The sequence below is a fragment of the Bombina bombina genome, chromosome 5 (assembly GCF_027579735.1).
Source record: "Bombina bombina isolate aBomBom1 chromosome 5, aBomBom1.pri, whole genome shotgun sequence".
Lineage (NCBI taxonomy): Eukaryota > Metazoa > Chordata > Amphibia > Anura > Bombinatoridae > Bombina > Bombina bombina.
In genome coordinates this window covers 1,143,459,751-1,143,473,927 of record NC_069503.1, presented here as the reverse complement: position 1 = coordinate 1,143,473,927, position 14,177 = coordinate 1,143,459,751, and the positions used below count along the sequence as shown (strand labels likewise).

The window sequence follows — 14,177 nt, the reverse complement described above, 5'->3', positions numbered from 1 at the left end:
AGTATGAGCAATGCACCTTTTTTAATACTACACTTCTATGTTAGACAAAGAAAAAAAGGAAACAAATTTATTCAAGGGACATTTTTACAATATATTTTTTTTGTCTGCAGCTAATTTGCAATGCAATTTTCAACTACTGAACTATATTATAAAACTTTAAAAATGGCTTTATTCTCCAGTTAACCAACACATTGCAATTGTACTGGTGCTTTAGTATAACTGCCTAATTTAAAATTGAATTTTATTTAAAAATGACCTGCAGAAACATTTTCACTAAAAAAATCTCATCGCAGAAAGTAAAAAAAAGTTCTGCCTCTGGGCTGTCGCCTAAAAGCCTAAGTGATAGTATATTAATAAATCAGAAATTTGGCTTGTGGACTCTTGCCTAATTTTTCAATTTTTATAAGCCTGCAATGGTAGAGCAGGCTGAAAAATAGAGTCCTTATATATGTTATGGGTAGTTTTTTGTTTACAATCCTAAAGTGACAGTTTTGTACATTTTAGGAGAGTCCCTAATCTATACTCTAAGCTGTTTTCTTATATAGATTCTGTCTTAGTCTAGACGTTGTATGTTTTAAAGTGACTAAACAATATTTATTGTTTCCTTGTGTTTGTTCTTGCAGTTTAATGTCTGCTCCTTTGGACACTCGTCTGCTCCGAACTACATTATAGAGTTTTTTTGAAAATCTTTAAGGGATCTTCCTTTTAATTTTCTCTGAGCCCTATGTCTCTCAGGATGATACTGTTTAGGTATTGCCACATTTTTCTCCTTAATGTCCCAAACATTTATGGCATCACATGCAGTGCCCTGTGGATCCTCTCAATCTCCTGGAGGAGTTATTTGCTTGCAAAATTGTCTGCCCAGGTGGCTTTTGGCATCTGTGGCTTTATCTGACCTTTCCTATATTAAAGGGATATTGCAAGAGGTTATTTAAGGAATCAGATAGTAAGGTTTCTGCTCTGTTTGCATTTTGTCCTTCTTATAGTTTTATGAGCAGGATAGTCGGTAGCATCTGAGGGTTAAACCTCCGATTTGGACAGTGTAATTCCTTCATCTGGTGCTGAAGAAGTTCTCTTCAGATTCAGGCCTTATCTCCATTTTATTTAGGAAGGGTTGGCTACTTGGGAACTTCAACTTTCCCGTCGTTGTCAATCCTCAAAAATTTTGTGAATTTTTTATTTACTAGGATTCATTTGTTCTCAACCGTGCTAGGAGAATTTTCTCAGGTATGGGAAAAGTCAGGGATTCCCTTTCCCCTTCTCCTGTCTGTAATAACCTGTCTCTTTTAAACATCATGATGCTTAAAGTAGTAGGGGCCATTGATATTCTGGTTAAGAGAACTTCAATCCTTATTTTGGATAGCTGTATGTTTAATAATCTTTATGGATAATTCTGGCATGCTTTTGGTGCAACGTCTTGTCTGATTCAATTTTGGTGGTCTCCATGAGGAGATCAATGTCAGAAAGGCTGTTAGGCCAATAATTTATTTCTGTTGCTGCTTTTTTGTTCCTTTGTAATGCAGAAGTCTTCCCCTTTATGTTCCAAGCAGGAGCAGTCCAACTCCTTGGATCAGGGGAAAGTAATTTAAGAAAGCCACAGCTAACTCCCCTTCAGCATGAAGGTTTGTCCCAGATCCAGGATTGGATCCTGGGGAGGCAGTCTTTTTCAGTTTTTCTCTTGCCTGGATACGAGATTGCCTAGATCCCTAAGGGGCTATAGATATAATGTCCCAAGGTTACTAATTGATATTAACTCCTTCCAGGAGTAGGTTCCTCCTCTCAAGTTTATCGGTAGCCCAGATAAAGAGAGAGGCGTTCTTGAAAGGTGTTCAGAATTTTCCTCCCTGGGAGGGATTGTTCCAGTTACAGTTTAGAAACAAGGTTTAGTTCCTTTTACATTCTGTTCCAAATCCTCTTCATCCTAATTTAGACATGTAATGTCTAAATAAGTTTCTCTGAGTACCGTCCTTCAAGATGGAGACTATTCGCTACATTCTTCCTTGGTACAGGAGGGTCAGTTTATAACGGCCTTAGACCTAAAAGGATACCCTATTGGTCCAGGTGCCATCCTTCTGTATTTTTTCCACAAATGGAAGTGGAGCCGGAAAAGAACTACCTTGTCCCAGCTTCATGGGTATTCTGCTTAGGAATTATTATTGATCCTTTTAATGAAAGTTCTTCTGCTGGACGTCAGGAAAGCCTAAATCCTTCCTCTTGTCTCCCTCTTCTGTCCACTGTTCAGCCTCAGTGGCTTAGTGTCCGATTCCGTTTGAGAGCTCAGCAGTTTTGTGTGCTCATTCAATGGAATGGGGATTATCCGGATGTATCAGAGTATCTAGATGTGTGGACAATAGTCTCTCTTTCCCGTGGTGCTTTAGAGGGATCTTTGGCCTCAGGACTAATGCTTTGAAGGCCTTCCTGGGCATTTTGACCACAGACACCAGCCTGCTGGGCTGGGGAGGTGTCTTGAACGCGGATCAGTGCCCACATTTTAACACAGGGACTTTGGTCCTGGGAGAAGTCTGTTCTCCCCTTCATCAGTCGAGCAGATAGTGATTTACAATGCTCTGATGGTTTGACTTCAGTTGTCTTTAGCCCATTTTATCCGGTTATCGTCAGACAACATAGTCCCTGTGTCTTTCGTCAACTTTCAGAAAGGAACTCTTCTTCTTTAGTCATGTAGGAGGTGTTTCAGATTTTTTCTGTGGGTGGGTGCTCAGTTATTGTCCATTTGCCATCCACATTTCTGGAATGGCCACTTGGGAAAAGGAGGTGTTCTCAAGGTTATCTACCAAATGGGGGTTCCCAGAATTGGTTTGGATGGGGTCTCGGTTCGAGATCAAAGAGATCCTCAAGCCTTTCTAATAGATGCTCTGGCAGTTCCTTGGAACTTCAGGTGACCTATCCTCCTCCTCCTGTTTGTTCTCCTTCCGCGAGCCATTGTTCGGATCTTGTAGAAGAGAGCATTGGTTTTCCATAGAGATGTCGTTCCTACCTCCCTGGAAACTTCCAGGGAAACTTCCGCTGTGGAAGGGTCTTCTGTTTCAGTTTTTCTTTCCCTTAATACAAATATTGTTTCTCTAAAAATGTCTCCTGGGAGATTGTACGCCTGTTTTTAGCTAAATGGGGGGGTTTCGAATCGGTTATTGAGACCACGATTCAGACTCATAAGTCTATCACTAGAAAGATTTACTATAAGATATGGCAGAATCCCAAGGATCGTATCCTTTTCCATTTAGGCCTTGTAAGGGGGTTATCTGTTAGTACCCTCAAGGGTCAGATTCAGCTCTTCCGTTCTGCTGCTCAAGCATCTGGCGGATGTGCCGGTTGTACAATCCTCTTATCAGGTCATACTACGAATCAGAACTGTATTTAAGTCAGTGGCTTCCTTGGAGACTTATCCTTGTTCTTATAATTTTTTCTTTAGGCTCTGATTGAGCCAATGCATTCCATGGATATTAAGTTATTATCTTGGAGAGTTGTGTTCTTCTTCTGCTCAGAGGGTTTCAGAACTCTTAGTTTGCAGTGTGGGTTTCCTTCTCATATTTCAGGCAGATAAGGCAGTTTCGTACCAAAGTTGGTTTTCTTCCTACAGTGGTTTTGGGCTGAGATTTTGATCAGGAATTGTTGTTCCTTTTCTCTGTCCTAATCCTTATTCTTATTATTAGATTTTATCTACAGGCTACAAAGGACTTTCGTTAGTCTTCTGTATTGTTGGTTGTTTTTCCTGGTTAGATATAAAGGCCAGTAAGCTTCCACCACTTCTCTTTCTCTCTGGATGAGAGGTATTATTAGTAGGGTTTTTGAGCCTGCTGGGCAGCAGCCTCCTGAGAGTTGGGCCTTCAAGAAAGAGGCCTCTGTAGAACAGAATTGTAAGGCAGCGACATGGCCTTCTTTGTTCTCTTTTTCTAAAGTCTATAAATGTAATGCTTTTGCCTCTGGCGGAGGTTTTTTTTGGAGAAAGGTTCTTCAAGCAGTGGTGCCTTCTGTTTTAGTTACCTGTCTTGTCCCTCCCATATCATCTGTGTCCTCTAGCTTGGGTATTGGTTCCCAACAGTAATTGATGATGATCCGTGAACTCACCGTGTCATTAGAAAGAAAACAAAATTTATACCTACCTGATGATAAATTTATTTCTTGACACGGTGAGTCCACGGCCCTTCCCTGTTTCTCAGACAGGTTTGTTTGTATAAATCTCAGGCACCTCTGCACTTTGTGTTGTTTCCTTTCTCTCCTTTTCCTTTGGTAGAATGACTGGGGTTTGTGGGAAGGAAAGTGATACTTAAAGGGCCATGATACCCAAATGTTGAAACACTTGAAAGTGATGCAGCATAGCTGTAAAAAGCTGACTATAAAATATCACCTGAACAAAAAAGAAAGATATTTTACCTCAAAAATTCCTCAGTAGCCACATCCCATTATAAAGGACTTCTAAGCAGCAAATCAGTATGTCTGTCCCGGGACAGATAAGGGAGTGAGCTTACGTGCACACTCATCTTATTTCCCTATTCAGTTTAAGGAAGTTTACTATGAAATCTCATGAGAGTTAAGTGAAATCTCATGTGAACACAGTAAAAGAGTTCATGACCTCAGCACTGCTGATGCTGATTGGCTGCTGTTCATTTCTTCATTTATTTATTTTTAACCTGCAGCTGGGCTGCAGCTGAGTATAACTTTTTACACAGAACTTACTCTGCTGAGCTGAGGAAATTGTGAGGTAAAATATCTTCCTTTTTTACATAGAGATGCTCAGGTGATATTTTCCTGTAAGCTTTTTACAGTTATACTGCATCAGTTTCAAGTGATTTAGCATATGAGTATTATGTCCCTTTAACAGCTTTGCTGTGGTGCTCTTTGCCTCCTCCTGCTGACCAGGAGTGATATTCCCAACAGTAATTGATGATGATCCGTGGACTCACTGTGTCAAGAAATAAATAAATGTATCAGGTAAGCATACATTTTGTTTTTACAAAAGCACAAAGAGACTCCTAGCACCAATGGGATCCACCTCCATGACCCCCTGTGAAATGCCACTCTCCTCCAACAGCAAAAAACAAACCAACACCCAAGGTACCCACTGTTCCTGCTAAAGTGCCTAATTCATATGCCTGGCTGCTCATACATTCATACACACATACATACATATACACATCTATACATATTACACACATATAGTATATACACATACATACAGTACATATACACGTCTATACATATTACACACATATAGTATATACACATACATACATACATATACACATCTATACATATTACACACATATAGTATATACACATACATACAGTACATATACACATCTATACATATTACACACATATAGTATATACAGAAACATACATACATATACACATATATACATATTACACACATATAGTATATACACATACATACATACATATACACATCTATACATATTACACACATATAGTATATACACATACATACAGTACATATACACATCTATACATATTACACACATATAGTATATACACATACATACAGTACATATACACGTCTATACATATTACACACATATAGTATATACACATACATACATACATATACACATCTATACATATTACACACATATAGTATATACACAAACATACATACATATACACATCTATACATATTACACACATATAGTATATACACATACATACAGTACATATACACATCTATACATATTACACACATATAGTATATACACAAACATACATACAATACATACATACATACATATATACATTCATACTCATACATACATATACATGTATAGTATATACACATACATTATGTACATACACATACACACGTACACGTAATTACATACACATACAAACATATACATACACATATACATACATACATAATCATACATACATATACCTGTATAGTATATACACATACATATGTACATACATATACACATTTATACATATACACGCACATCTATACATATTACACACATATAGTATATACACACGTACATGCATACACACACATAAATACATAGATACATATACAGTACATACATAAATACATATACAGTACACAGACACATACATACATACACATGGACACATAAATTTACAGTACCTACATATATATATATATATATATATATATATATACATACACATGTGTGTGTATATGTGTATGTATGTATGCACATGTTTGTGAGTGTGTATATGTGTGTATATATATATATATATATATATATATATATATATATATATATATACATACACACACATACATACATAGTTACACACACACATGCATACATACATACACACACACACATGCATACATACATACATACACACACACACATATACACACACATGCATACATACATACATACACACACATATACACACACATGCATACATACATACATACACACACATATACACACACATGCATACATACATACATTTACAGTACCTGCATATATATATATATATATATATATATATATATATATATATATATATATATATATATCTACGTGTGTGTGTGTATATGTGTGTGTATGTATGTATGTATGCATGCACGTGTGTGTGTATATGTGTGTGTGTGTATGTATGTATGCACGTGTGTGTGTGTATATGTGTATGTATGTATGTATGCACGTGTGTACATACATACATACATATACAGTACACAGACACATACATACATACACATGGACACACATACATTTACAGTACCTACATATATATATATACATACACATGTGTGTGTATATGTGTATGTATGTATGCACATGTGTGTGAGTGTGTATATGTGTGTATATATATATATATATATATATATATATATATATACACACATACATACATACATACATACATACACACACATATACACACACATGCATACATACATACATATACACACACATATACACACACATGCATACATACATACATACACACACATATACACACACATGCATACATACATACATACACACACATATACACACACATGCATACATACATACACATATACACACACATGCATACATACATACATACATACACACACATATACACACACATGCATACATACATACATACACACACATATACACACACATGCATACATACATACATACACACACATATACACACACATGCATACATACATACATACATACACACACATATACACACACATGCATACATACATACATTTACAGTACCTGCATATATATATATATATATATATATATATATATATATATATATACATATACGTGTGTGTGTATATGTGTGTGTATGTATGTATGTATGTATGCACGTGTGTGTGTGTGTATGTGTGTATGTATGTATGTATGTATGCATGTGTGTGTATATGTGTGTGTATGTATGTATGTATGCATGTGTGTGTATGTGTGTGTGTGTATGTATGTATGTATGCACGTGTGTGTGTGTGTATATATGTGTATGTGTGTATATACTGTGTGTATATATATATATATAAACAGTACATACATACATATTTACACACACACGTACGTACGTACGTACGTACGTACGTACATACATACATACATATACAGTACATACATAAACATAAACATGTTTTGCACAGCTTAATATTTTACATAATTCATCAATAATGGAAACAATAACCCCTGGCTTCTCCTGTCAACCTCTGTGTCCTTACAGAAGTTACCAAAGCTTTGATGGCTCCAGGTCTTATCCCAGGCTGCAGTGGGACTCGAAATCTCCATGACAACTTGTCTGACCTGCGGGCACAGGTGGCGGCCAATCAGAAGGGCATCCAATTGGTGAATGAACTGATTGATGCGTATGGGCTGGAGGTTGTGCAGGCGTATATGGCGCATATTCAGGTAACCCAGGGTGACCCTGCGACAAACATTTCACCTCATTTAACCCGTTACATTCCATTACAGTTTGCTGTGTGAAAACTGCATATTAAAATGAATTTTCTATGGCATTCCAGTGTTTCAGTAGCACTGACATTTGGGTAAATTTACAATGTTTTGCACATCAAGAGCAGTTCTGGGGCATACCATTTGAAAAGTCTAGTGAAATCCTTGCTCGTCGTTTACTTTGCAGTGGTCAATTATAGTGTAAATGAGCTTGTGCCCTATGCAGTCAGTGTTTACAAAGTTGCAGGGTCTGTAATTGTACTTAAAGGGAAAGTATAGTCAGGATTAAACTTAAATGGATTGAGTAGAGCATAACATTTTAAACTTTCCAATTAACTTAATTTAGCAATTTTGCTTGGTTCTCGTCATATCCTTTGGTAAAGAGTAATCCATTTTAATCTGGCAGCAGTGTCTGCAACAATGGTTATTGCAATGTTATACATGGCTGCAAACGCTCCTGCCATATACTGTTAAATACACTTGCACACTCCTAAGCTCCTATCAGTCTACCTAGTTTTACTCTTCAACAAAAGAAACCAAGAGAACAAAACAAATTTGATAAGAGAATTAAATTGGAAAGTTGCATCTGAATTATTTAATTTTATCTTTATTTTTCTTCAGCCCCTCTGGATAGAGTGAAACAAGCACAGTTTTAAGTTGTATTTTACAAAAAGATTAAATAATAATTTTTCATTTGTTTTCCTTGCAGTCTGCATTATGCTGTGTTTGCTAATTCCAGGGTGCTATTTAAAGGGATACTAAACCCAATTTTCTTTTACAAAGATATGACGAGTCCACGGATTTCATCCTTGTGGGATATTAACCTCCTGCTAACAGGAAGTGGCAAAGAGCACCACAGCAGAGCTGTATATATAGCCCCTCCCTTCCCCTCCACCTCCAGTCATTCTTTTTGCCTGTGTTATACTAGGAAGACATTGTAAAGTGAGGTGTTAGTTTTAGTTTCTTCAATCAAGAAGTTTGTTATTTTAAATGGTACCGGTGAGTACTATTTTTCTCAGGGGGATATGGAAGAAGATTTCTGCCCTGAGGTTGATGATCTTAGCAGTTGTAACTAAGATCCACGCTGGTCCCTGCAAGACTTCTGAAGGTAACCATGAGACATCTTCAGTGTGGAGACCGCTTTTTTCAGGCTACAACAAGCAGCATTAAGGTATGTGCAGCCTTTTTTTCTGAGGAGACTTGATATATCAGAACTGGCTGGCATTATTTCCCTGTATGGGAATGGGGTAAGCAGTATTCCTATTTTATATAAAGTATATTACTGGAGTCCCTGATTTTATTTAATGGTTGACTTATGGGCTTGTGTGACACTATGGGCATTCATAAGGAAAAAGGAAAAAAAAATGATATATAAAGTTTTTTATTTCTGTTATGCATATGTTTGTTTACTGATGCTTTTGAGGGGTTTTATGCGTTAGCTGTTTTAACTTAGGTGAAACTGCTTAAAATGCGGTTGTGTTTGAGCCTACTTTGGCATTTGACCTCAAGGGGCGTGGCCTATTTTTGGCGCACTTTTCTCAGGCTAGGCAGCAGCAAGCCGTAACTCCGGTGGCTCCTGGACTATGCAGGCTGTTCTGAAGTGTTTGGAAGTTATTTCGATGTACCCTGGGGGCAGGTAGGCGCCTCAGCAGAGCTGTGGTGAGTTGCAGAGGGTATTTTTTGTTTGTTAAATGACTTATTTTTGATATAAGTACTTTAAAACCTTTTTTTTCTGCCCTTGCTTCTAGGTGCAGTAGTTTTTGGATTAACCAATGATATTAGGTTAAATTTTGAGATAATTTAACGTTTTTTTGAGCATTTTGGAAAAATTGTTCACTTTTTCTTTTCTTAAAGGCGCAGTTCACGTTTTTTCTAAAGTTTATTTTATGCAATAAATGAGTGTTTAAATGACTTTTGTGCTTATTACTAGTCTGTTCAACATGTATGACATTGAGCATTCTCATTGTTCTATGTGTTTAGAAACTATTGTGCAACCCCCTCTAACATTGTGTAACTCTTGTACTGAAAGAGCCTTACATTGTTAAGAACATATTTTAGGTCAAGAAAGAGTGCCTAAGGATGATTCTCAGTCTGAAGAGAATCAGGATATGCCATCTAATTCTCCCCAAGTGCCACAACCTTTAACGCCCACACAAGCGACGCCTAGTACTTCTAGTGCGTCTAATTCTTTTACTCTGCAGGATATGGCTGCAGTTATGTCAACTACCCTTACTGAGGTATTATCTAAATTACCAGTGTTGCAGGGTAAACGCAGTAGGTCAGGTATTAATGTAAATACTGAATCCTCTGATGCTTTATTAGCTATTTCTGATGTTCCCTCTCAGTGCTCTGAGTTGGGGATCAGGGAATTACTGTCTGAGGGTGAAATTTCAGATTCATGGAATGTTTTTCCCCAGACAGATTAAGACACTATGGCCTAGATTTAGAGTTTGGCGGTAGCCGTGAAAACCAGCGTTAGAGGCTCCTAACGCTGGTTTTAGGCTACCGCCGGTATTTGGAGTCAGTCAGGAAAGGGTCTAATGCTCACTTTTCAGCCGCGACTTTTCCATACCGCAGATCCCCTTACGTCAATTGCATATCCTATCTTTTCAATGGGATCTTTCTAACTCCGGTATTTAGAGTCGTGGCTGAAGTGAGCGTTAGAAATCTAACAACAAAACTCCAGCCGCAGAAAAAAGTCAGTAGTTAAGAGCTTTCTGGGCTAACGCCGGTTCATAAAGCTCTTAACTACTGTGCTCTAAAGTACACTAACACCCATAAACTACCTATGTACCCCTAAACCGAGGCCCCCCCACATCGCCGCCACTCTATAAAATTTTTTAACCCCTAATCTTCCGCTCCGTACACTGCCGCCAACTACGTTATCCCTATGTACCCCTAATCTGCTGCCCCTAACACCGCCGACCCCTATATTATATTTATTAACCCCTAATCTGCCGCCCCCGCTATCGCTGACACCTGCATATTATTATTAACCCCTAATCTGCCGTCCGCACGCCGCCGCCAGCTACATTATAGCTATGTACCCCTAATCTGCTGCCCCTAACACCGCCGACCCCTATATTATATTTATTAACCCCTAATCTGCCCCCCTCAATGTCGCCTCCACCTGCCTACACTTATTAACCCCTAATCCGCCTCACTCCCACCTCAATAACCCTATAATAAATAGTATTAACCCCTAATCTGCCCTCCCTAACATCGCCGACACCTAACTTCAAGTATTAACCCCTAATCTGCCGAACAGAGCTCACCGCTACTCTAATAAATTTTTTAACCCCTAAAGCTAATTTTAACCCTAACACCCCCCTAAGTTAAATATAATTTTATTCTAATGAAATAAATTAACTCTTATTAAATAAATTATTCCTATTTAAATACTTACCTGTAAAATAAACCCTAATATAGCTACAATATAAATTATAATTATATTATAGCTATTTTAGAAATTATATTTATTTTACAGGTAACTTTGTATTTATTTTAACCAGGTACAATAGCTATTAAATAGTTAAGAACTATTTAATAGCTAAAATAGTTAAAATAATTACAAAATTACCTGTAAAATAAATCCTAACCTAAGTTACAATTAAACCTAACACTACACTATCAATAAATTAATTAAATAAAATACCTACAATTATCTACAATTAAACCTAACACTACACTATCAATAAATTAATTAAATACAATTCCTACAAATAAATACAATTAAATAAACTAACTAAAGTACAAAAAATAAAAAAGAACTAAGTTACAAAAAATAAAAAAATATTTACAAACATTAGAAAAAAATTACAACAATTTTAAACTAATTACACCTACTCTAAGCCCCCTAATAAAATAACAAAGACCCCCAAAATAAAAAAATGCCCTACCCTATTCTAAATTACAAAAGTTCAAAGCTCTTTTACCTTACCAGCCCTGAACAGGGCCCTTTGCGGGGCATGCCCCAAGAAATTCAGCTCTTTTGCCTGTAAAAAAACACATACAATACCCCCCCCCCCCAACATTACAACCCACCACCCACATACCCCTAATCTATCCCAAACCCCCCTTAAATAAACCTAACACTAAGCCCCTGAAGATCTTCCTACCTTATCTTCACCTCACCGGGTATCACCGATCGATCCTGGCTCCAAAATCTTCATCCAACCCAAGCGGGGGCTAGACATCCATCATCCGGCGGCTGAAGAGGTCCAGAAGAGGCTCCAAAATCTTCATCCTATCCGGGAAGAAGAGGCGATCCAGACCGGCAACCATCTTGATCCAAGCGGCATCTTCTATCTTCATCCGATGAGGACCGGCTCCATCGTGAAGACCTCCAGCGCGGATCAATCTTCTTCCGACGACGTCCAACTGAAGAATGACGGTTCCTTTAAGGGACGTCATCCAAGATGGCGTCCCTCGAATTCTGATTGACTGATGGAATCAGCCAATCAGATTCAAGTTCAATCCGATTGGCTGATCCGATCAGCCAATCAGATTGAGCTTGCATTCTATTGGCTGTTCCGATCAGCCAATAGAATGCGAGCTCAATCTGATTGGCTGATCGGATCAGCCAATCGGATTGAACTTGATTCTGATTGGCTGATTGCATCAGCCAATCAGAATTTTCCTACCTTAATTCCGATTGGCTGATAGAATCCTATCAGCCAATCGGAATTCGAGGGACGCCATCCTGGATGACGTCCCTTAAAGGAACCGTCATTCTTCAGTTGGACGTCGTCGGAAGAAGATTGATCCGCGCTGGAGATCTTCACGATGGAGCCGGTCCTCAGCGGATGAAGATAGAAGATGCCGCTTGGATCAAGATGGTTGCCGGTCTGGATCGCCTCTTCTTCCCGGATAGGATGAAGATTTTGGAGCCTCTTCTGGACCTCTTCAGCCGCCGGATGATGGATGTCTAGCCCCCGCTTGGGTTGGATGAAGATTTTGGAGCCAGGATCGATCGGTGATACCCGGTGAGGTGAAGATAAGGTAGGAAGATCTTCAGGGGCTTAGTGTTAGGTTTATTTAAGGGGGGTTTGGGTTAGATTAGGGGTATGTGGGTGGTGGGTTGTAATGTTGGGGGGGGGGTATTGTATGTGTTTTTTTACAGGCAAAAGAGCTGAATTTCTTGGGGCATGCCCCGCAAAGGGCCCTGTTCAGGGCTGGTAAGGTAAAAGAGCTTTGAACTTTTGTAATTTAGAATAGGGTAGGGCATTTTTTTATTTTGGGGGTCTTTGTTATTTTATTAGGGGGCTTAGAGTAGGTGTAATTAGTTTAAAATTGTTGTAATTTTTTTCTAATGTTTGTAAATATTTTTTTATTTTTTGTAACTTAGTTCTTTTTTATTTTTTGTACTTTAGTTAGTTTATTTAATTGTATTTATTTGTAGGTATTTTATTTAATTAATTTATTGATAGTGTAGTGTTAGGTTTAATTGTAACTTAGGTTAGGATTTATTTTACAGGTAATTTTGTAATTATTTTAACTATTTTAGCTATTAAATAGTTCTTAACTATTTAATAGCTATTGTACCTGGTTAAAATAAATACAAAGTTACCTGTAAAATAAATATAAATCCTAAAATAGCTATAATATAATTATAATTTATATTGTAGCTATATTAGGGTTTATTTTACAGGTAAGTATTTAGCTTTAAATAGGAATAATTTATTTAATAAGAGTTAATTTATTTCGTTAGATTTAAATTATATTTAATTTAGGGGGGTGTTAGGGTTAAAGTTAGACTTAGCTTTAGGGGTTAATAAATTTATTAGAGTAGCGGTGAGCTCCTGTCGGCAGATTAGGGGTTAATACTTGAAGTTAGGTGTCGGCAATGTTAGGGAGGGCAGATTAGGGGTTAATACTATTTATTATAGGGTTATTGAGGCGGGAGTGAGGCGGATTAGGGGTTAATACATTTATTATAGTAGCGCTCAGGTCCGGTCGGTAGATTAGGGGTTAATAAGTGTAGTTAGGTGGAGGCGACGTTGGGGGCGGCAGATTAGGGGTTAATAAATATAATATAGGGGTCGGCGATGTTAGGGCAGCAGATTAGGGGTACATAGGGATAATGTAGGTGGCGGGGGTGTACGGAGCGGCAGCTTAGGGGTTAAAAATAATATGCTGGGGTCAGCGATAGCGGGGGCGGCAGATTAGGGGTTAATAAGTGTAAGGTTAGGGGTGTTTAGACTCGGGGTACATGTTAGAGTGTTAGGTGCAGACATAGGAAGTGTTTCC

General features: G+C 37.8%; 1 protein-coding gene across 3 annotated transcripts in view; it reads left to right on the top strand.

The window, feature by feature from the left end:
- OPLAH (5-oxoprolinase, ATP-hydrolysing) overlaps positions 1-14,177 on the top strand; it is a 291,557-nt gene that overhangs the window by 202,656 nt on the left and 74,724 nt on the right. For all 3 annotated transcript variants that reach the window (XM_053715452.1, XM_053715451.1, XM_053715453.1), the window contains exon 20: positions 7,702-7,886. In XM_053715452.1, the coding sequence (XP_053571427.1) occupies positions 7,702-7,886 (185 nt within the window). The remainder of the gene's footprint in view (positions 1-7,701; positions 7,887-14,177) is intronic.